The sequence below is a fragment of the Notolepis coatsorum genome, assembly GCF_963971535.1.
Source record: "Notolepis coatsorum genome assembly, chromosome: 16".
NCBI classification, from domain to species: domain Eukaryota; kingdom Metazoa; phylum Chordata; class Actinopteri; order Aulopiformes; family Paralepididae; genus Notolepis; species Notolepis coatsorum.
In genome coordinates, this window is record NC_140180.1 from 26,894,868 (window position 1) to 26,919,819 (window position 24,952).

Sequence of the window (24,952 nt, forward strand, 5' to 3'; positions counted from 1 at the left end):
ACAGAGGGCGTATAGTGAGGGGTATCATCTGCAACAGCCGTGTCACTGTGAAATCCGTACCCCCCCCCCCCCCCCCCCCCCCCCCCCCCCGGATCATGGCGGCCAATGGACGAGTAGTCCATAGTGTTGTTTCTTCTCTAAGAGTTCAAAGTAACATGTGTGACCCTGCTCTGAGGCTCTCAATCAGGTGTCCATGATATTGAAACGGTGTGTGTGTGTGTGTGTTGGTGTGCATTCTAGTGCATATGTTTTCTCCATTTGGGATTAAAACAATGATGTGTAGTTGGAAGATGTGATTCTGCTCTTGTAAATAACGTATCCTATCTGCAGATGAGGCCAGTATAGAACTTTATGAGAGTAATGGGTGAGTAATCGGAGTTCCCACGCACAGGAGACTCACAGGATCTCACATCGGGTGTCTGTGAACGTTGCTGGTTCTCTGAATAACACAACATAACAGGTGTGTGTGTGCGTGTGTGTGCGTGTGTGTGGTTCTCTGAATAACACAACATAACAGGTGTGTGTGTGTTTGCTCTCATGCACCTCAAGTTCAAAAAGTTCAACTTGTATGTCCATGTTAACATTCCCCAGACACTCGTTACATCATAAGTGTTTACATGTTTCGTATTCATGCATTAGTTTACAACTGACACATTAGCACCAAGTGTCAAAAGTAGTAGTCAAAACACGTCTGGGAACCTGCAATGATTACATATCAGGACAGTCCCCCTGCACACAGACACATACTGACACACATGCACACACACGCACACACACACTAGGGCTGGGCGATATGGCCAAAAATGATATCGCGATAACGATATCGATAACAATATATCACGCGATATCGATAATTATCGATATTGTTATAAGTATTTAAAAAAAAAATTATTTATTATATATTTTTTTACAACAGATGTATGTTTATTTTGCAGCAATTCTTTGTCGTTGCCGCCATCTTTAGTGTTACATCCCCTCACACACTCCAGTTCTCAGGCTGCAGCTGGTTTGAAAGCGAACGTAAACGGGCTTCTCTGCTGGCTGTGGCTCCAGGGGGTGTTGAACAGTTCTGGCTCTGCTAGTTTCATAGTTAGTCATTTGGACAAGCAAAGCCATTACTTTAAGTTGCAGGCAAGAAAGACAAGTCTGTCCACTGTCTCTGGGTTTAAAACTGCCCTGTTGCAGGTCAAAAAAAAATAAATGATAAATTTTAGAATAAATATTTTCTTCGATATCGATTATTAAAATATATTGCGATAATTATCGTTATCGTTATATCGCCCAGCCCTAACACACACACACACACACACGCACACTCACACGCACACACACACACGGACGGATAGAGATGGACAGAGACCAGACACGGTAACGCCTTGAACTTTGAAGATTCCTTCAAAAACAAAGAGAGAAAAAAGAAATCTTCAAAGGAGTCTATTATGCCAGTGATCTATGATTGATTACTCTCACTACACCCTCTATAGATGTTGTGAGCCAGGGTGGCAGTAAAGTAAGGTTTTATGTGAATGTACTATTCACATAAATTTGAATGCACCTCATAGTAGGGAGATTTGTGTGTTTAGACAAGCAATTTATTACCACACATACATCTGATGAATCATGTTGAAGGGATCTATAAATCAGCTGTACGGTGCTCAACCTGGTTTTGCACTTTTCTGTGTTTTGTTATTTATATAGGTGTGCATGTGTGCTATTACTTTATAAACATAAACTGGTACTTTATATACACGTTAACTGGTACTTTATACACATATCGTTAAATAATTAACCTCTGGTGCCATGTTCATGTGTCAAATGACCTTCGTCACAGGCAGTGATGCAGTGGTGGTACCACTCGGTACCACGCCGTCCTAGCAGTTCGCTGAGCAGAAGTGCGCGCACGGATGTGCACGTGCGCGCGCGCGCGCACACAAAAATGCGTTCACAACTTTCACTCTACTGTCGCGCCGTGCGCCAAGTACCCGGCACGTATCACCTAGTCTTTGCATAGCATAACAAAGAAAGAGAAGTGCAAGACCAAAATACAAGCCCTGTGGGGGGGGGGTTTGCTTGAGCTGGTCTGTGCACACGCTGCGAGGGAACATGTATGCACGTGCGCGTCCAGGCAGTTCTGATATTACGACGGCACCCCTGGTCACAGGTACTAATTATCCTCTACTTAACCTCTCAAGCAGCATGTCAGATTTACAGCAAAGTCATTTCTCATTGCTATAGCCTTTTTGGGTGGTCTTCAAAGATGGTACCAATTACAATTTTCAAGTTTTGAGTTTTATGAAATATGATCCTCTGTCGTGACAGATTGAGCCTCGATTGATGACCACCGCCGTCAAATCAAGCTAAATCTCTCCAGTAGCTGTGCTTTTGGTTTCAGGTTGTATCATGTGAGGGATTTGAAGCCTATTGACTTGCCGTGGTCTAGTGCTGATTCCACCGTATAATACTACTATGGTAATTATGCTCCATTTGCTGTCATTACCTGCCGTGAGCCCCGTTTCATAATAAGACCCTTTTGTTCTCCGTCTCGCCGTCCTTGGCAGCCGCCGTGGCAACGGGTTCCAGCTCGGCTCTGCTGGTTTAAACTTTCGGCCACTTCCTTCGAGCCGCCTCTCTCAACTCCAGCCAACACCGAGATGGCGTGTTTGTGATACTGTAAGCAACCGCTGACATCGATTAACTTCACTCTGACAGAGGGCTGTCATAGTTTAGGCTTATATTGTGCACACAGATGGTATATTGTCTGTTTTCCCCACTGAATTAATGAAATATATCTTCATAAACATCTAAAGCTCAGTTTATTACACTTGGCATTAGTCTTAGGACACATTTGTCTGATCCCCGCCTGCCGTTGCATAGCTGCACTGCATCCCCATCAGTCTTTATGTGGCTCTTTTTTGCACGTCAGCCCTTCCATCCTTTCACCTCCATGTGCAGATTTTGATATATCTGCATCTAATTGTGGGGGATTCGGTGGATCTGCCGTGCAGGCGGCTTCAGAGCTGGGATCCAAACAAGTCCAAATCTGATGCGGCCCCCCGGCCTAGTCTGTGAACCCCAGGTCGCTCGCCAAAAGTAGACGCAGGAAAATAGATACAAGCTTGTCTGTTTTTACAGGCCCCGCGTTCCCTCCAGATGCTCTAGCCTCGGTCCACGGAGGGGGGGACTACAGTATAACGATGGTATAATATCGCTCATCCCTAATACTGCACACTAAACACTTCCACCCCCTGCCTCTTTACACAGAATCCAGAGAGATCGTACACCATATAAGGAAGAGCCGTTTCCCCCGTTTCATCGTACACTCTCTTCCTGCCCTGACGACTGACCCTCTGGTGACACGGTTTTTCTGCGGACCCTTGAGGGAGAGGATGAAACGGCATTAACCAAACCTGAACAATGACAACTGCGGTTGGAGAGAAAAAAATAAAATTCTTAAGTGTCCCAAGTTGCCGTTTCAGCAAAAACCCTTGATTTTAGCTTAGCCTGTTAGCAAGCCAGCGGATGCTAAAGCAGACTAGCTCTTCATCTCTCCTCCTCCTCCTCCTCCCAGCACCTCATCCCTCTCTAGACAGAGAGTCCGTGTCAGATGAGTATACTGCACACTGAGCTAGGGCTAAAAACAGCAAGTAGGCCACAATCCTCCAGCTGCCAACTACCCAGCAGTCTCTGGGCTTGGAACCAGGAAGAGAGCCTGATGCTGCATTCCTTTATTCGGTCAGAGGTTTAAGTTGGAAAAACCTACACGCGTTCGAGCTAGAAAGTGGGAAAAACACGAATGCGGATGTAAACGGCGAATAATAACATTAATGTTTATATGATGTGGGTGGCTTGAACTGGGGGTTGAGAAATCATACCCGATATATGCGCCGTTTTATTAGATTTTTCCTAGTAGGAAGTCGAATGCACAATGGAATGCAGCATCAAGGGCTTACAGCACCACAGTGACGGCAGACAGAGTGAACGACCCCTCCATCTCCAGTGTTCCAGACACGGGGGCAAACAGCCCATAGTCTCAATAGAGGAGCCAATGGGTTCCTTAGAGGTCGGGGGGGGGGGGGGGGGGCAGCGTGTGAAAAGGTCTGGATGATGGATCTTGGAAGGATAGCGCTCCTGACCCTTGGCTGAACTTGGTGAAGCACCATGGGCTGTAGGACCCTTTAGCAAGAGGCCCCCCTCTCGCATATAATCAGATGTTACTCATTTTAATACCGATGCTTGTCTTTTGGTAAATTGCTGCTTTTTTATATAGCGCTTTTATCCAAAGCGCTTTACAATTTGTTACTCTTTACCCATTCACACACCAACGGCGGAGGCAACCAGCTCATCGGGATCAATTGGGTGTTAAGTATCTTGCTCAAGGACCCATCGACACACTGCATGGGAGGAGCGGAAATCGAACCGGGAACCTGCCAGACGACTGCTCTACCTCCCGAGCCACTGTCGCCCCTTTTGGACATTAAAAAATACAAATGTTCTCATGAAGCCAGAGGGAATATTATTTTTAATCTCTTGTTTTATATCAACTTTGAAACTTCGCTGCCAAGCCAATGGTTTTGTCTTGTCATACGACAATTGATTTAGGTGCTGCGGTATATTAACCCAATATTACACTGTTGTTATTGTTGTGCCAGCTAGGCTTGTAAAAGGGTCTGGAATGTCCCCAGCCATTTTGTAACCCTGGTGCCAAGACTAGAGATGAGTCTGTTCCAAGACCGGTATCCGGGACCAATAAGACGTGATTCACGTATGGAATATTGGCCTGACCTCACCGATCCACGTATCGATCCAGATTCCATAGTGAGTCTCCAGATTGTGATTTTTTTTAAATAGTGCTATGAAAAATTATATCTACAAGTGCAACTATACCCCTGTTTTTTTTTTAAATCATGCAGTATATCTTGTTCACTTCTAATTCGGTGCGTTATCTCGTTGAAATGTGTGTCTCTCTCTCTCTGTGTGCCCTCACCTTGCTTGTAGTGGCATTAAAACAAATTAGTAGGCGATGCTGAGAAAAATGCAGATGTCTTTTTCTCCGAATTGGTTCACCTGGAAGCATTGAGCAGCAAAATCATTGGACTTCTGGTCAAACATTTTTATTTTTTTTTTACTTTATTTTTTAGCGTTTATCGCTTTTCTGGTCAAGCATGACCGACAGAAACAGGTTGAAATGGGATGTAGAGCAGGGGAAGACACTCTGAGAAAATACGGCGGGTCCGGGAATCGAACTCGTGTACCTCAGATCCGTGACGAGCACGGTTTTCCCAGACGCAGAAATAGCGCCGAGATATGCGGTGAGCTACGGGAGCTCCCCTGGTCAAACATTTTCAAAGTATAAAAGTGAGTATAGAGGTTTTATCTTTTTTTTGTATTTTTTTGTTTTTGTTTTTATAATATCAATTATTAAATAGCTAGCCGTAAGGTCCCCCAACCCTGCTTTTCTTTATCATACATCGATCAATAGAGACCGTATTAGATCCCCAATTATCATCTCATGGGGTATCATTGGAAAGCCACACTCATTGCCTACAACCCTGTCCAAAGATTTTCGAGATCGCCAAATGATTGACTGAGCTTAGAGCCCCGGGAGTCGGGGGTGGTAATATATGCAGTATCACCAATATATTATTCGCCATCACCCTGGACTCCTCAAAGAACAACATTTGTAAGAACTGTATTGAATGGACAGTGCTCATTGCTCATTATGTGCTCAATGCTCATTATGTCACTAGTTCAAATATCACACACACACACACACACACACACACACACACACACACACACACACACACACACACACACACACACACACACACACACACACACACACACACACTCTGTTGACTGACCGGGAGTGCTTGTTAACAGATTATGACCTAAGTAGTATCGTCAAGAGGAATTATTGGGATTATTGGTGGGCGGTCAGAGGACGTGTAAACACAGGTGTTTATATGAACATGGCCACATAATGTGGGATTCGGTCAGGGGGATTATGTAACACGCTTGTGATCCTAAAGAAGCAGGATCCGTTTGGCTACAGAGCAGACATGCTGGTAGAGAGAGCGCACGCCTCTGTTGTTCATGAGTCGTTGAGCCAACAGCTGTCAACTCTTTAACGCCCGGATCGCACCTTGCCTCAGGCCTGCGCGGTAACTAGTGTTTTTCCACTACGCTGGTCGCGGAAACCTGCCTGCCTGTCTCCAAACCGCGAATTACCGGTTGTTAATTTGGGACAGATAGCCTTTCCGAGGAAAGGCCCCACAGATTACTGGAGCAGTGTAATGGATCTGATCATTGGCTAGGCCTGAGTGGGGCTTTGCACTGAGCCAGTTCATACGAGGAGGGGGAGACACGCTGTTTGGGAAAACCTCTGGCACATTGTTTAGGAGCTCCTGCCATCCTGAAGGTTCTTGGCGGTAAGAAATGGGACTGGACTGTTGTGACTGCTCGATGTACAGTATGTGTTCAGTACAGTATGTGTTCAGTACAGTATGTGTTCAGTACAGTATGATTACTGATGGGTGTTCAGTACAGTATGTGTTCAGTACAGGTATGTACAGGTTTGTTGACTAAGACTTGTTGACTAGTCATTGTTTATGCTTTTTTTCTATGCTGAATGAGTGAGCCTATTTAAAAAAAAAACTAAAAAAAACTACAATGGATCTAACGATTCAATCAATAGATCTGTTAAACTGATCTGTTAAACTGCGTTTCCCTCATGCAGTCGTGCAGAAAGACCTCTTTAAAGGGTATGTTCAGAAATTTGGACCAAGCCTTGTTTTCTACTCACCAATGATGTTATTGATTGGTATTGATTGGTAAGAGTCCTTTCTCAGCATAATCCAAGCTGTTCTTCGTACTGGATACCGCAGCTCCTGCTAGTTAACCACAAAAACGAATGCACGTCAATGGGGCCACACACTAATCTATACAAGCCCTGAAATAATTGCTTAAATCTACTTTGGGTGCACTGTGGGCAGCGTTTAGTTCAGGGCCTGTACAGTGTGGTTTTTAAAGGATTTCCTTTGAACAATGGGATATGATATGAACTTGAAAGACATGGAAAAACTCTCTTGGGAGGCTTGGTTTTAAATTAAAACATTGTTGTATTATTTTGTGCTTGTATCTGACAGTTCTTCAAAGTAAAAGATTTTAGTCGCATACCATTACCCCCCCAGGGAAACGGAATTTGGCAAAAGCAAAGTTAGCGTTTTGCTTGTGTTATGCAAACTGTTGTTTCCCACATGCAGTCTTCTACTTCAATCAAGCTGTCTTTTCTTCATGGATGACAGACGTCGTGCAGATGACAGATTTGGACATGAATCCATGAGAACGGCTTCTGTTTGGAACAAGGGGTCCGCTGGGAGGGAACGACGACGGCATCTCATTTGATTGTTTATGAAACAATGCAGGCTGCATTCCACTGAAAACAAAGGCAACACATTCTGCAGCCTAATTGAGTCGCCTCATATGACCCTACTGAGCTTTGAAACGGTTCACGTCCAGACGTTTCCAGAAACGTTAGCGTTGCACTCGTCCTTTCCTTTCCTGTTTCACTCTAACGTAACACTGATTACTCAAGGGAAACCAAAATCACACTGTTGATCTTTGCATATATTTACATTAGTCATATACATTATATACTGTATACAGGGGAGGAAACTAACTTTTTGGCTTACCAGCCAACTGGCGAGTATCTGATTTTTTTTTACCAGCCAAACAGATTTTTTACCAGACAAAAAAAATCGCTAATTGTGATAATTACTTCTTTGTATGTCAAGCCGCGTCAATGTTGTGTATGCATCTGGGTAGGCACACTGTGCCTTTAAGACAGCACGGTGGTCTTACAGTGCTGTGAAGTACCGTCAAGTGTTGTGGTAACGTCAGTTGGGTTGGTGTGCTGTTGTGCACAGTGCACTGGTTGAGCTAGCCCCTTTCGTGACTGCGATGTGCAAGCCAGGGGCTTTTGAGCATGAAATAAAATGTCTAACCTTACGTCGTAGTCCGGGGCTTTTTTGGAAACATTATAGTCATAACAGATACACCTAGCTGGCTGCTTTGAGCACACGGGGCTAACGTTAGCTAGCAAGCAGCTATAGCTAAAACGCTAACTAGAAGCTAACCACTGTATACAGTTCCAGTAGACTAACATTACACCTCTGTGATTTAAATGTGTCCTTAGTAACTTATACTCGAGGGTTGTACTAGGGTTGGATGCAGTTCCCCGTTGGTCAGTCTGTCTGTTTTCCATCTTCTGCTGTGTTTAACGTTATCTGTTTGCGAGTGCTCCTGATGGCTAGCCTAGTACCGCAGGACTTTTATTATTATATGTCCGCGGGTTGGCCAGTACTGCGCAAACGTTTATTAAACATTATATGTCCGCGGGTGGTCTTGTGCAGTGCTCTCGTGGCACTGTCAACTAAAGCGAACACTCAGAAGACACGCACTGTTTGCCAGTGCAGTGATTGCAGAATGTTTTATTTTTTTGTATACTCGCCAGCAGGGGAGGAAACTAACTTTTTGGCTTACCAGCCAACTGGCGAGTATCTGATTTTTTTTACCAGCCAAACGTAAAAAATTCTAGCATTTGGCCAGTAAAGTGGCCTAATTTCCTCCCCTGACTGTATATTTTAACTTGCACAGTTGTCTGTAGCATAGTGGATTGTGCTTTCCACGATTGTCATCAACTTCAGAGAGCAGTAAGTATTATTCTGATGCATTGCTTCGTTCACTAGACTAATCAATCAATAAGGTTTTAGAGTTAAAGTTAACTCTAACGCTTCAAGTATAATCACAATAATAATTCATTACATTTTATATAGCGCTTTTCTCAGACTCAAATCGCTTTACAACGTAGGGTGGAACTGGCCTCCTTCACCACCACTGGTAGCACCCAACCTTGGGCTACGCAGACTCAATGGCTACCATAACTGGCACCCATCACACCACACAATGGCTGAACGGCTCAGGAGACAGGGATTGATATCAGCCAATTATGGCGAAGGGATGATTAGGTGGCCTTGATGTCAGAGACCTGATTGGGAATTTGGCCAGGAACGTCGGGGAACCCCCTACTATTTACCACCGAATTCAGTCAGGACCTCGGTTTAGCGTCTCATCCGAAGGACGGCACTCGCAGCTGTACGGTGTCCCTATCATCGTAACGGGGGCATTGTTACTGACAAGTCCAGAGGACAGAGTGCCCCCTGCTGGACAACAACACCACTTTCCGACAGCAGCCTCGACCGGGGCTCGAACCGGTGATCTTCCGATCATTAGTCCAGAGCTCTACTCATGTAGTGTAGTATGACACCCCCCCCCTCAACCCCATTGCTACACAGTAAATTTCGCAGAGTAAATTTTAATCAAACTGAGTCCATTTGAGCCCAAGTGAGTAACATTTTACTCAGTTTGAGTCAAATGTACTCAGTTTGAGTAAAATTTACTCTGCGAAATGTACTGTGTACGATAGTTCATTCAGTGGAAACCTTTCTTGTATGCTATGCCTCTGTTCCACAACTAATGGCCGTGCCTTGCATGTTGGGTCATTAATTAAGCTAATTCCCTTTTTATAGCGATGTTAGCCACAGTTTCCTCCTGCAACACACTGGGGACCCTGCCATCAACACACACCGCCTCACCGGCCAGTCACAAGGTCTCCTGGTGAGGTAACGTAGGGTGTAGCGGACCAAGCGGACCACGTCTGCCTGCCAGCGTCCTCGTTGCCTCACTGGGGTTCCATGTGGTCTACATGTCTGGCCAGCTCTTATGAGAGCAACAGATGTGGATGAATTGAACGAAATGAGTTGTCCGTATTATAGCAGCTGTATAGCTGCTGCCAAACAGTGTGGCCAGGTAATGAGAAAACCTGACCCCCCCTGTGATTCTCTATGTGCATATATTCCAGACTTTATACATAATAACCATACCAGGAAGACCTAATGTAGGTCCTGTGTTTATGGGAGTAACGCCTAAGGGATAGCGTATTCAGCAATTGGTATATTATTAGAGTACAAATGGAAAAGGACTATTTTGAATGATTATAGAAACCGCCTACCCTCTATTTTTATTTTTTTTTGTATGACTTTGTCCTGAAGTGGGTTTATATTTAGCAGCATCACTTACTCCTGAAGACGGAGCGGCCAGTGAACAGAGCGCGCGGCCGGTTACAATGGACCCATCTCAGCGAGTGACTTGTGTGTTTGTCCCCCCCGCGGCTGCCCCTGCCGTGCGCTACATCGCAGACCTTTGGTAAAAATAGCCTCCTGTCACGACGTGAACTGTAGCCGCATCCTTGTTCATCGACGGAAGCACCGCTATCTCCAGATGTCCTTAATGAAGAGGTTGTCTGTCTGCTTGTGGGCTGAATCAATAGACGGACGTTATTCTGGCCAGCAGACATAAAGTGCTAACTTGTTCAATGTGGGGCTGGGATACTAAATCGAGGCCATCTACTTAGCTGCAGGTTTTCGTAATGGTGGATATAGAAGAATCTAGGCTGCTGGAACTTTACACATGTGGGACCTCTGGGGTGTTATTCACTACTGTTGTACACGGTATACAATATACGCACACTGTACTGGGGTGCCTGGAAGCCAGCTCAGGTTTGCCATGAGATTTTGCCCAAATGTAATGAAAGTCAAATATTACATTTAATTAATGAAATCAGCATATTACAATACTTTTCCATCAAATTTGTTAAATTGCTCTTCTTGGCCAGCGGCTGCTGATATTTAGCTATCTCCTCTTGTATGACCATTCTACACTATCTGGCATTTATAAACCAAACTAGAAAGCTACTAAACTATACGTTTTCACCAGACAGCATGGCGGACACGGAGACAGACAAACGCACAAAAACACTGACCACTCTCTATATTTACTAGCAAACACACAGACAAACACACTGATCGACAGAAACACTGATCACTCTCCAGTTATAGTTTTATAATAATAATAATAATAATAATAATAATAATAATAATAATAATAATAATAATATATTAGCATGCTAACGCTAGACAGTAATAGGAATGGTTATAGGAAGCACAGGAAGCATGTTAGGAAGCATAGGCAGGATGTTAGAAAGCACAGGAAGGGTTATAGGAAGCATAGAAAGGGTGATGGGAAGCATAGGGGGGATGTTAGGAAGGAAATCTGTACAGTAGTATTGCCCTGTTGTTGTTCAAAAGGTAACTTTATACTGAATATCTATTTAATTGGACAGTGATGGAAATGTATTCAAATAAAAATACTTGTCGTTGACGATTTTAAAAGGATTCCAGAATTCACATCCCTGGCCTGCCGCCACCCTGTGTGCCACGCTTCATCCACCATGGCCTTGTGTTAGCCGAGATTAGCTCCGGACAGGCACACGCAACCATAATCCAACGCATAATCTCCCCGAGGCTTCGCCTGGTGGAGATAATCATGAGGTGTGCTTTTGGAATTTGAATTGGCGTCAAATGGGTTGAGAAGAACCACTGCAGTACCATATCACATGTGCCGTGGGCTGGGCTGGGAGAATGACACGCCGCGGCGCTTTGATGAGCCTGAGGTGTGTACGCTGTTAATGTGGACCACATGTTTTTGGTCATGTTAACAGTCAGGCCTCACATGCAGACCTCCCAGCAGAATGTTGTCTCTCATCACTTTTGTGCTCTGTCAACGGCACACAATGCCCCGTTTACAACACCCTGCCTGCTGCAGCACTGAATAGTAGTAGGGAATGGCCCAATGTCAGCATACTGGCCAAGTCTGCAGCGCATGCACGCACACACACACAAACACACACATACATACACACACTTACACACACACACACATACACACACGCACACATATACTGTATGTACACACACACACACACAAGCACACATGCACACACTCACTATTAGCATCAAACAGGAGGCCTCATTCCCTCTGCCCCCCCCCCCTACCCCTACCTCCAGCGCAGATCAACATGTCGACCCACTCACTGACATACAGCAGTCCATTTCTTTTGTACTGGGTCCAAGTTCCCAACCTGCCAAGGGGCTGACAGAAACACACAGCTGGCCAGACGCTGTACATCCCCACGCGTTTGCACCGCGCGGTTCCTCCACAGCTGTACAAATAAATGTAACTGAATCACAGCAGAAAATTAATCCTGTAATTGTTTTGGCCTATAAACGAGCCGTGCAAATTGGTCCACTGTTTTTATGGCTTAACGCCTGATGTTTTAGCAAAAAACAACGGCGATTTAAATTGGTCCAGTACTTTTAATAAGAGTCTTGCATAAGGGACTCGAGGAGTGCTTTTTTAATGTTAATTTAGCAAAGTACACTTGGAATTATTTGGTGATATGTGTGAGTTTATGTGTGTGTTATGGCTGATTTATGCCTTAGTGACTTTCACATAAAAATCTGCTCTGCATAGGGCTACACACAAGCAGCTGTGGGTACCCATAGGTTGCAAAGCGTCTTTTGTGTCTGATGGAACTGTGAACGCTACACAGACACTCTTGACTGCTGCAGTGACTTCACTGTCACCTCCACTACCTTTATTTGCATAGTGCACTTTATATCCTCCTACCCCGACACTGTGAACTGAACGTGCAATACTGTTACTCTGTCCCTCATGCCTTTTTTAAGATTCCTCATTTTAGCATGGGGGTGACAGTGGCTCAGGAGGTAGAGCAGTCGTCTGGTAATCCAGAGGTTCCCGTTTCGATTCCCGCTCCTCCCGGGCAGCGTGTCAAAAGTGTCCCTGAGCAAGACACTTAACCCCTAATTGCTCCCAATGTGCAGGTTGGCACCTTGCATGGCTGCATCTGCCATCGGTGTGTGAATGTGTGAGTGAACGGGTAAAATGTGAGGAACAAATTGTAAAGCTTTCTGTGGGCTAAGCGCACAAATCTCTACTGAAACACATGGACGTGAGTGGTTGCTAACGCTTGTCAATCAAATGCTGCAGGCAAACCCATTGGTCAGTCACACGGCCAGTCTTCACAAAATGTGCTGTCACCATCACTAACAAAGTGGGTCACGCACATGTATAAACAAAGCCTCAGTGTGAGTATTACTGAACTATATAATAATTGATATGATGGGTGTTTGAAAGGCTATATGCAGGCCCTTCTGTGCCTTGTGTGATCAAAAGACGAGGGCTGTTGAAAAGCCTGGAGGTTAATGGTTACTTTCACAGAATACTAGTTGGTTTCTCGATGCATTCCACTCTGCATGTTCACTGATGTTTACAAATACACTTCAAATGTGGATCACTTGCTTATGTCAGCACTTTCAAATGCCACGTTGCGAGGACACCGTTGGAATAAAGCTTTGTACAATATCAGCTCAAGACCACCACACTGTAGGCACACGTAGCCTATATGACACCTAGTCATGCAAATGCATGCAAACAAATAACCTCCCTCACCCCCCCCCCTCTCTCTCTCCGCAGGGTGTATGAGAAACTACTCCCCAATAAATCCCCTGTCACGACCAATTAGCCTGCCAGGGCCGTTCGTTAGGGATGATGGCAGCTTATGTCGGGCTCCTTATTAGCGCTTAGCGCTGATGACCGGGGGTGACTCGATACGGGGCAACTTTTTGTGCCTCTCGCCATTTCCTGGATTTATTACAACGATTAAACATAGAAGCACCACAAGCAAAGGTTATTCATTTATTTATAGTTGTCTCTCTAAGTACAGTTTGAACTTGACAAAGTTATTTTTGCTCTTAATCCCTTTACACCCGGTGAACCGCGTCCTCGCGTTGTTGCTACGGAGACGCATTTACAGGAGAGACTGGCAAGAGGAGTAACATGGTGTCTTTTACAGGAGAGTCTGGCAAGAGGAGGAACATGGTATATTTTACAAGAGAGACTGGCAAGAGGAGTAACATGGTGTCTAAGTGATCCACATTGACGGGAGACACTGGAAAGAGGAGTAACATGGTATATTTTACAAGAGAGACTGGCAAGAGGAGTAACATGGTGTCTAAGTGATCCACATTGACAGGAGACACTGGAAAGATGAGTAACATGGTGTCTTAAGTGATCCACGTTGGAGCAAAGGGAACACTAACTAACCCGACGGAATAACTGACCGCAGCTTCTTCCTCTCCTTCCGTCTGCAGGCGGTGACGGGCAGAGGCTTCGCTGACAAGGACTTCAGGGGAGGCTTGGAGAACGGGATATTGCTATGCGAGTAAGTTCTGACTACCTTTTAGACTATCTAGGCCTGTGATTTTCTTATTGCCCTGATTTAGGACCCCCCCCCTGTTATCTACGTATATAATTGTGCTTTGAATTGTCATCTAAATAAAGAGGGAAGCCATCATTTCAGCTCTGGGTTTGTGTTTCAAATCACGTCGCCTCAGTTGACCCTTGTGCTGCATGCAGTATAGTCTACATCTGAAAAGGTTTTTGAAAACCACTGGCTTAGACCACCACTGTCTTCCAAAACTCAGTCAGAATATATATTGTACCATATCTTTTTTTTTTTAACTACTTTTTCTCCTCATTTTCTATTTTTCTCCCATCCCAATTTCGTGTAATCCAATTCTCCCCTCCCCTGTCTTGAACGTTGCTAGACTATGCCTCCCACTGGTCGGCTGTAGTGAGGACAGAAGCCTTGCATCACGTGTCCCCTCCGGTACACGAGGAGGCAGCCTGTCGCATCTTTTCACTGCAGCAGCTCGAACTCTCAGTGGCAAGGAGTAACGCGTGGGAGGCTCACGCTGCCCCCGCTACTTCCTGTTTCTGCCGCACCGGCGTCACCAAACCGACCTGTAGCAGTCGCTGTCCACAACGTCCAATCCCCACCCACCGGCTTTCCCACCCTCTAACACTTGCCAATTGTGTTAGTATGAACGACCGGCCAGACGGTAGCAACGCCGAGAGCTGGGCTCGAACCCAGCGTCTCCTGCGTTAGTGGCGAGCGCCTTGCCCACTGCGCCAATCAACCGCCAACAGACCACCACCATCTTAATGTAGACCACTACTTTCTTAGTGTTAGACCACCACTATCTTTTTTTTTTTATCTACTTTTTCTCCCATTTTCTATTTTCTCTCATCCCAATTTCGTATTGTCCAATTCTACCCTCCCCTGTCTCGAACGCTGTTAGGCCATGCCTCCCACAAGCCGGCTGCAATGTGGACTAAGCCTTACATCACGTGTCCCCTCCGGTACTCGAGGAAGCAGCAGTTGCATCTTTTCACCTGCACAGCGCGATCTCAGCGTCGGGGGTCTGCGTTTGGAGGGCACGCCGCCCCTGTCGCTTCCTGATTCTGCTGCGCAGGCGCACCAACCGACCTGTAGGAGTCGCTGTCCACAACGTCCGATCCCCACCCATCAGCTTCCCACCCCCTAATACTGCCAATTGTATTAGTATGAACGACCAGCCAAGCTGATAGCAATGCGGAGAGCTGGGCTCGAACCCAGCGTCTCCTGCATTGGTGGTGAGCGCCTTTCCCACTGCACCACCTAGCCGCCCAGACCACCACTGTCTTAATGTTAGATGACCATTGTCTTAGTGTTAGACCACCACTGTCTTAATGTAGACCACCACTATCTTAACTCATTCAGCGCCATTCACGAGAAAAGTCGGGTTAACTCGCCATGCGTTGAGCGCCAATGACGAGTCGGGTTTTAATCGTTATTTCTTTTATTCGCTATATCCATTCATTTTTCATCCCTCCAGCCTGATGTTATCATTGGGAATGGGTCTGAGCTCGCAAAAGGCCAATACCGCCGCCTAACGCCTTCCGGCCGGTATTGCACATCATTGAAATCCCTCCCCCTTGGGCTGTACGCTGATCTAACAAGTCCGGTCCAGGTTTTCCTTCTTGGGCATGCAGTCTCGTTATAACACATTGCCTGGGGAGACTGAAAGCAGCGTGGATTATGCGTTTTGGACATATAACGTTTGATCAATAAACGCGATCAATATTTGGAATGACGATCAGGAATTGGATTAATCTTTTTTCAGTACATCAGATGTGAGGTAAGGAATCTATGTTACCAATCTTGGGTTAATCAGATGTTTCTTTCGTAACGATCACACGTGTGTGTGTGTGCCTGCCGTTGGCTGCGACCATAGCACGGAGAAGCGATTTTTCAGTAATGTAGACCACCACGTAGACCACCACTGTCTTAATGTTAGACCACCACTGTCTTAATGTAGACCACCACTGTCTTAATGTACTGGTCTGGGGAGCTTAGACCACCACTGTCTTAATGTAGACCACCACGTAGACCACCACTGTCTTAATGTTAGCCCACCACTGTCTTACTGTAGACCACCACTGTCTTACTGTAGACCACCACTGTCTTACTGTAGACCACCACTGTCTTAGTGTAGACCACCACTGTCTTAATGTAGACCACCACTGTCTTAATGTAGACCACCACTGTCTTAATGTATTGGTCTGGAGGGCTTAGACCACCACTGTCTTAATGTATTGGTCTGGAGGGCTTAGACCACCACTGTTTTAGGTCGCATTCACACCTACCCTGTTTGGTCCGTTTTAGAATAATAGATTTCATTTGTAATGCGCTTTACAGTTGCGGGGCAACTCTATAGTCCGTTTCGTTTGGAGAGGTGTAGGGCTGTCTTAAATACTTCGAAGCTTCGTTCGATGGCACAAGCTTCGAACATTAAAAAAAAATCGAAGTTTAAAAAAAAAAAGAAAAAAAAACTGACATAATTCTGTGCATAGTTTAGTCTACACAGGCCATATTTCAAATAATCAAAATCTTACTTCATTCATCTTAAACATTCTTGATTTGGGGGATTGGTAGTTCCCATGAAATCTGAAGTTGTTCAAACGACAACAGCGATCCACCTTGAATTAAATCACACAGCCGAGTGAAACCTTGTTGGCTCAGTCACGAAAGGGGCTACTTAATTAATTAATCCAACCCACTTTATTTATAGAGCACATTTAAAAACAACAAAGTTTATGAAAGTGCTGTACAAGTCCCACAACATAAGATACAAAATAATTTTTTTTTCTCTCTCGAAGCTTCGAATTAAAATCGAAGCTCGGCCCCGAAGCTTCGATTGCCAAAAAAAGCTTCGAAGGTCAGCCCTAGAGAGGTGTGAACACAACAAACCAAACTATTGTAAGGACCAAACAACCGAACCATGGTCGTCTTGAAAAGTTTGGACTCTGTCCCTTTCAAAGTGGAGCATGGTGCGTTTTGCTGTTGGTGTGAACGCAATCGAACTGTATATAGTACCTAATCTAGGAAGCAAAGTAGCCTACAGTGCATTGTGGGATGAAGACGGACGCCACCTAGCGTTGACAGCTGCAGTAATGAGTCGAGGACAGACGTGGGGGAGCGACGAGGTGAAGGCTACTAGAGATATGGGCAGAAGATAACATTTCTAAATTATTAGTAGAAACTAGTGCTGTCAGGCGATAAAAAAATGTATCTAATTAATTATAGGATTTGTAATTAATTAATCTAATTAATCGCATTTTAATCGCATAAGCATTTTAGGCCTAATATTTTATATTCTATAATCATATTTCAAATTGCATGTGTCTGGATGGCAGAATTCAGTACTGTATCTACAAAACCTTCTGTTTAATCATCTTCCCTTTATTCATTTGCTTAGATTTTTCAGGTCTGGTAAATTTTTGCTTGGTGTTATTCACAGGAAAAAAAAATAGAAAAAAAAGAATTGAATTGATATTCTCATTTGGTTCATTACAATTTATTCAAGCCTAGTAACAGACACAGTATTTCTGACACTGGGAATACATTCTGAGATCCATAGATGTCCCTAGAATCAAATACCAAGAACATGCAAATGGACCATTTAAAAAAATAAGTTTGTAAATGTTTATTCTACGTTCATATGGAATTAATGAGATTTAAAAACATTTTTTTTAAATTTAATTTCTTTTAAATACATTTTGACTTAATTTTCATAACACGAATAATTTGCTGTGTAATTAATTAATCGAATTAACGTGATAAACTGACAGCCTTAGTAGTAGTAGCTTCTATCCCCAGGCCATCAGGCTGCTAAACGAACAATGATGAATGAACACTACACAACAACAACCACCAAACACACATAGCACACACATCCACACGCACACACTCACTTTAAACAAACACACTGTAGCACCCACTACACACACTTTATAGCACACACCCACTTTAAACAAACACACTGTAGCACCCACTCCCCACACTTTATATTTATGGATGAAGGATTGCACTACAACTCGTACACCTTACTGTAAATTGTACCTAAAATTGTACCTCATCCCATTTCTGCTTTGCACTAGATAGTACTGTACATTAGTACACTGCATAGTATTGTGTATTGTATATTATATGGTAACTCAGAACATTGTACATATGTCTATACCGAACAACTGTGACCTCATTCTTCTTCTAAATTCATGCTATATTATGTTATTATGTTATTTGATACTATCTTGTCTAGCACAGTCTCTGGAGCGTAACAGTAAGAAGCATTTTGTATGAAAGTATTCTGTACTTCTGTATGACAACTATTAAAGAACTTGAACTTGAACTTGAACTTGAACTCATAAAAATACTGAGGTGTTTAAATTATTTAGTGAAAAACTGAAAGAGGGGGGTCGATCTGTCTGGAGAAAAATGCCGGTTGAAAGTAAAAAAAAAACAACAGTGTGACTCCATTGTTGCTGTCATTCACTACAAGGATTCAGGGGGGAATTTCCCGAAAATGATCTGTCCAATAGAATGAATGACCTGCGCGACTGATCTGTCCAATAGATGGAATGACTTGCCGACTATATGTCCTTTGTTTACAAATTAGGTTAGCTCAAAAAAAGGCAGTGTGAACGCAAACCAGAATCAAACGATGTATCATTCTCACATTTGATCCACCAGAAAGTCCGGACTATCCGTGGACTTTTAGATGTTTGAACACTACCTTATTGTAGTGGTCTGGAGGTCTGGACTTTTATTGCTTCATGTATGTGATGCTGGTTGTAAACACCTCAGTGTTTTGAGCTGCTTCCAGCATCTGCTGTAAATCTGTGCACTTTATATCCTCTATAATTCTGCCTTAGTGTATATGGGAGATAAGAACCTCAGAGAGAACAGCTGTGCGTGGGTATGTCTGTGTCTGGGCGCACACAAGTCGTATGCATTTTTTACATAGCAACCATCTATTTTCAACAGTAGCAGTATATCATAAAGATTTATGATGTCTGTACTCTGGTTAAGTGCAGGTGTTGTAGTCAGACTGTCTGCTTGTCCACGGTAGGTAGGTAGGCTGGAAGGTCTGTAGAGAGGTCAGTAGGTACAGTAGGTCGGTAACAAGAATAGTAGGGAGGTCGATAGGGAGGTTGGTTGGTAAGTAGGTTGTTCGGTAGGTTGTTCGGTAGGTTGGTCGGTAGGTTGGTCGGTAGGTTGGTCGGTCGGTCGGGAGGTTGGTGGGTCGTTAGGTAGGAGGTTGGTAGATAGAGAAATCAGTAGGTAGGTAGGAAGGATGTCGGTAGGGAGATCAGTATGGAGAACGATAGTCCATATAGGGATATTGGTAAGTGGGGAGGTTCACAGGCAGAGGGGAGAGGAGTGTAAGACTGGAGAGGATAGATAGACCTGCACTGACAGAGAGGATGGAGAGACCTGCACTGTCAGACCTGTGGAGATACAGTAGTGGGCAACATAAGCTATGCAACTGTTACGCATCTCTCTTCCATTAGTGCTGAAGTGGCTGCTTCAAATGTTGTGAAGTAGTAACACAAAATAGCTTGTGTCCTTAAATGAGCTGGTTGCCGGAGCATTCCTCGCACCCTCTGATTGTGGAAACGTTTCTAAACAATCGTCATGGGAGTGGAGCAACGATTCAATAGTAATTCAGTGGTCTGTGTTGCCGTGTTCAACGTGAACAAATCTGAAAACCACTTTGATTGATTGAATTGATTGAACATTTCTATTAACAGATTGCAGAATGGGTACAATACAGTACAGCTCAATACACACAATTGTTAAGGGGATGCAGACCAGAGAAAGACATTTATGACATACCAGATTTACAAATACAGTACTGTTTGTGATACAAAAATAGTCTAAAAAATATATACATTTGACGAAGAATATTTATATATATATTTATATAAGACTTTATATATATATATATATATATACACACAATAGAATACAGTAGAATTAAGCGCATTACCAAAGAGTTTATCAACCATGCTCACTGATTTATGGTTACTTTATAAGCTCCAGTAAGTCCAATGGATCCTCTATCCACTACCCCCATAACTGTCAGACGTAGTGCATCACTCTTCCGCTGAAAGACGAACACCTTTTATCTCAGTACTCTATCAGTAAAACCTCCACACATCACTCAAGTTTCAAAATCTGCCCTCGTGCCCGAAGCGGCTCCATTGTCGACAGCCGGGTGCCCCTTGCAGAGTCCCTGTGTGTGTAATCCTCCTCCCGTCAACATCCATCCGTCTGCCGTCCACCTCTCCTTTCACACGGCGGCCTTTGAGGTCTGATCATGTTGTTTTCCAGGCGTATCGTAACGCAGCCCGACCCAGAGATGGTTATCGGAGGACGGTTGTAGCGCGTTGGCTGGGAACAACAGAGGGAGCGCGTCCTCACGGTGCCCTCCTCAGGGGGAGGAGGTGCAGTAACACGTCCTCACGGTGCCCTCCTCAGGGGGAGGAGGTGCAGTAACACGTCCTCACGGTGCCCTCCTCAGGGGGAGGTGCAGTAACACGTCCTCACAGTGCCCTCCTCAGGAGGGAGGTGCAGTAACACGTCCTCACGGTGCCCTCCTCAGGACAGGAGGTGCAGTAACACGTCCTCACGGTGCCCTCCTCAGGGGGAGGTGCAGTAACACGTCCTCACGGTGCCCTCCTCAGGGGGGAGGTGGTGCAGTAACACGTCCTCACGGTGCCCTCCTCAGGGGGAGGAGGTGCAGTAACACGTCCTCACGGTGCCCTCCTCAGGGGGAGGTGGTGCAGTAACACGTCCTCACGGTGCCCTCCTCAGGGGGAGGAGGTGCAGTAACACGTCCTCACAGTGCCCTCCTCAGGGGGAGGAGGTGCAGTAACACGTCCTCACGGTGCCCTCCTCAGGGGGAGGAGGTGCAGTAACACGTCCTCACAGTGCCCTCCTCAGGGGGGGGAGGTGCAGTAACACGTCCTCACAGTGCCCTCCTCAGGGGGAGGAGGTGCAGTAACACGTCCTCACAGTGCCCTCCTCAGGGGGGGGAGGTGCAGTAACACGTCCTCACGGTGCCCTCCTCAGGGGGAGGTGGTGCAGTAACACGTCCTCACGGTGCCCTCCTCAGGGGGAGGAGGTGCAGTAACACGTCCTCACAGTGCCCTCCTCAGGGGGAGGAGGTGCAGTAACACGTCCTCACGGTGCCCTCCTCAGGGGGAGGAGGTGCAGTAACACGTCCTCACGGTGCCCTCCTCAGGGGGGGGAGGTGCAGTAACACGTCCTCACGGTGCCCTCCTCAGGGGGAGGTGGTGCAGTAACACGTCCTCACAGTGCCCTCCTCAGGGGGAGGTGCAGTAACACGTCCTCACGGTGCCCTCCTCAGGGGGAGGTGCAGTAACACGTCCTCACGGTGCCCTCCTCAGGGGGTGTTGCAGTAACACGTCCTCACAGTGCCCTCCTCAGGGGGAGGAGGTGCAGTAACACGTCCTCACGGTGCCCTCCTCAGGGGGAGGTGCAGTAACACGTCCTCACGGTGCCCTCCTCAGGGGGAGGTGCAGTAACACGTCCTCACGGTGCCCTCCTCAGGAGGAGGAGGTGCAGTAACACGTCCTCACGGTGCCCTCCTCAGGGGGGGAGGTGCAGTAACACGTCCTCACAGTGCCCTCCTCAGGGGGAGGTGCAGTAACACGTCCTCACAGTGCCCTCCTCAGGGGGAGGAGGTGCAGTAACACGTCCTCACGGTGCCCTCCTCAGGGGGAGGTGCAGTAACACGTCCTCACGGTGCCCTCCTCAGGGGGAGGTGCAGTAACACGTCCTCACGGTGCCCTCCTCAGGGGGAGGTGCAGTAACACGTCCTCACGGTGCCCTCCTCAGGGGGAGGAGGTGCAGTAACACGTCCTCACGGTGCCCTCCTCAGGGGGAGGAGGTGCAGTAACACGTCCTCACAGTGCCCTCCTCAGGGGGAGGAGGTGCAGTAACACGTCCTCACGGTGCCCTCCTCAGGGGGGGGAGGTGCAGTAACACGTCCTCACGGTGCCCTCCTCAGGGGGAGGAGGTGCAGTAACACGTCCTCACAGTGCCCTCCTCAGGACAGGAGGTGCAGTAACACGTCCTCACGGTGCCCTCCTCAGGGGGGAGGTGCAGTAACACGTCCTCACGGTGCCCTCCTCAGGGGGAGGAGGTGCAGTAACACGTCCTCACGGTGCCCTCCTCAGGGGGGAGGTGCAGTAACACGTCCTCACGGTGCCCTCCTCAGGGGGAGGAGGTGCAGTAACACGTCCTCACGGTGCCCTCCTCAGGAGGAGGAGCAGTAACACGTCCTCACGGTGCCCTCCTCAGGGGGAGGAGGTGCAGTAACACGTCCTCACGGTGCCCTCCTCAGGAGGAGGTGCAGTAACACGTCCTCACGGTGCCCTCCTCAGGGGGAGGTGCAGTAACACGTCCTCACGGTGCCCTCCTCAGGGGGAGGTGCAGTAACACGTCCTCACGGTGCCCTCCTCAGGGGGAGGAGGTGCAGTAACACGTCCTCACGGTGCCCTCCTCAGGGGGAGGTGCAGTAACACGTCCTCACGGTGCCCTCCTCAGGGGGAGGAGGTGCAGTAACACGTCCTCACGGTGCCCTCCTCAGGGGGAGGTGCAGTAACACGTCCTCACGGTGCCCTCCTCAGGGGGAGGTGCAGTAACACGTCCTCACAGTGCCCTCCTCAGGAGGAGGAGCAGTAACACGTCCTCACGGTGCCCTCCTCAGGAGGGAGGTGCAGTAACACGTCCTCACGGTGCCCTCCTCAGGAGGGAGGTGCAGTAACACGTCCTCACGGTGCCCTCCTCAGGGGGAGGTGCAGTAACACGTCCTCACGGTGCCCTCCTCAGGGGGAGGTGGTGCAGTAACACGTCCTCACGGTGCCCTCCTCAGGGGGAGGAGGTGCAGTAACACGTCCTCACGGTGCCCTCCTCAGGGGGAGGAGGTGCAGTAACACGTCCTCACAGTGCCCTCCTCAGGGGGAGGTGCAGTAACACGTCCTCACGGTGCCCTCCTCAGGGGGAGGAGGTGCAGTAACACATCCTCACGGTGCCCTCCTCAGGGGGAGGTGCAGTAACACGTCCTCACGGTGCCCTCCTCAGGGGGAGGAGGTGCAGTAACACGTCCTCACAGTGCCCTCCTCAGGAGGGAGGAGGTGCAGTAACACGTCCTCACGGTGCCCTCCTCAGGAGGGAGGTGCAGTAACACGTCCTCACGGTGCCCTCCTCAGGGGGAGGAGGTGCAGTAACACGTCCTCACGGTGCCCTCCTCAGGGGGGGGTGCAGTAACACGTCCTCACGGTGCCCTCCTCAGGGGGAGGTGCAGTAACACGTCCTCACGGTGCCCTCCTCAGGAGGGAGGTGCAGTAACACGTCCTCACGGTGCCCTCCTCAGGGGGAGGTGCAGTAACACGTCCTCACAGTGCCCTCCTCAGGGCAGGAGGTGCAGTAACACATCCTCACGGTGCCCTCCTCAGGAGGGAGGTGCAGTAACACGTCCTCACAGTGCCCTCCTCAGGGGGAGGTGCAGTAACACGTCCTCACGGTGCCCTCCTCAGGGGGAGGTGCAGTAACATGTCCTCACGGTGCCCTCCTCAGGGGGAGGTGCAGTAACACGTCCTCACGGTGCCCTCCTCAGGGGGAGGTGCAGTAACATGTCCTCACAGTGCCCTCCTCAGCTACTTTAACAACTTTAACAGCAGGACCGGGATTCCATAAGGAGCACAAATGCACATACAGTGTACACGCACACACATGCATAATGCACATGCACACATGCAGACGTAACACGCATGCACACGACGTGATATTGTACGTAAATGTATTGGCTTGCATGTAGACACACACGCACGCACACACACTAGGGGTGTAACAATTTTCAAATTCTGTATGATTTTTTATTTTTATTTTTATTATCTTTCCCCCCCCCTCCTTTTTTCCGATTTTTCTCCCATCCCACTGTTAGTCACCAATTCCCAACCCCCTTCCTGGTTGTTGCGCACTCCCCCCTACTGTTGGTCCGGGAGGCCGGAGACTGTCACATGCTTTCCTCCGACGCATGTGCAGCCAGCCGGCAGCCAGCCTGGCAGCGCAGACTCTCACTGGGAGAGTGTAACGTGTGGAAGGTCACACTACCTCCCTCCAGATCCTAGTTCCTACCCTCGCTGTGCAGGCGCCCCGACCGAACTGTAGGGGTCGCTGTCCACAACGCCCAGGACCCACCCATCAGCTTTCCCACCCCTAACACTGCCAATTGTGTTAGTATGAACGACCAGCCAAGCTGATAGCAACGCCGAGAGCTGGACTCGAACCCAGCGTCTCCAGCGTTGATGGGGAGCGCCTTGCCCACTACACCACCTAGCCGCCCAATTCTGTATGATTTTGATCTTTTTTATTCTTCGTACTACAGAGCTCTGATCATATGTTATACATACATTGTTTGGCTTAGAAAAATAAAAAGGTTGTGTGTGTGTGTTTGCATAACGGTACCTATCTCTTCTCACTGATACAGAGGATGCCTCGTTTAGACGACAAACAGGAAATTGAGAGACCTGGGAAAAACAACGAGAGACGGGGAATCATTGATACAGTTCTAAATTCCTACACACTGTATATTGAACGTACATTTCTGTATTGAGATTGTTACACTCCTCACACACACACACACACACACACACACACACACACCTCCTGTGATGACCTCAGGAGGAAGCAGAGGATGTAGGAGGACGTGTCTCC

At 47.1% G+C, this 24,952-nt stretch overlaps 1 protein-coding gene across 1 annotated transcript in view; it reads left to right on the forward strand.

Annotated features, from left to right (window-relative positions):
- LOC311242859 (LIM and calponin homology domains-containing protein 1-like) overlaps positions 1–24,952 on the forward strand; it is a 192,548-nt gene that overhangs the window by 53,992 nt on the left and 113,604 nt on the right. Inside the window, 1 exon segment of the mRNA XM_084331921.1 lies at positions 14,133–14,203. Coding sequence (XP_084188047.1) covers positions 14,133–14,203 — 71 coding nt within the window.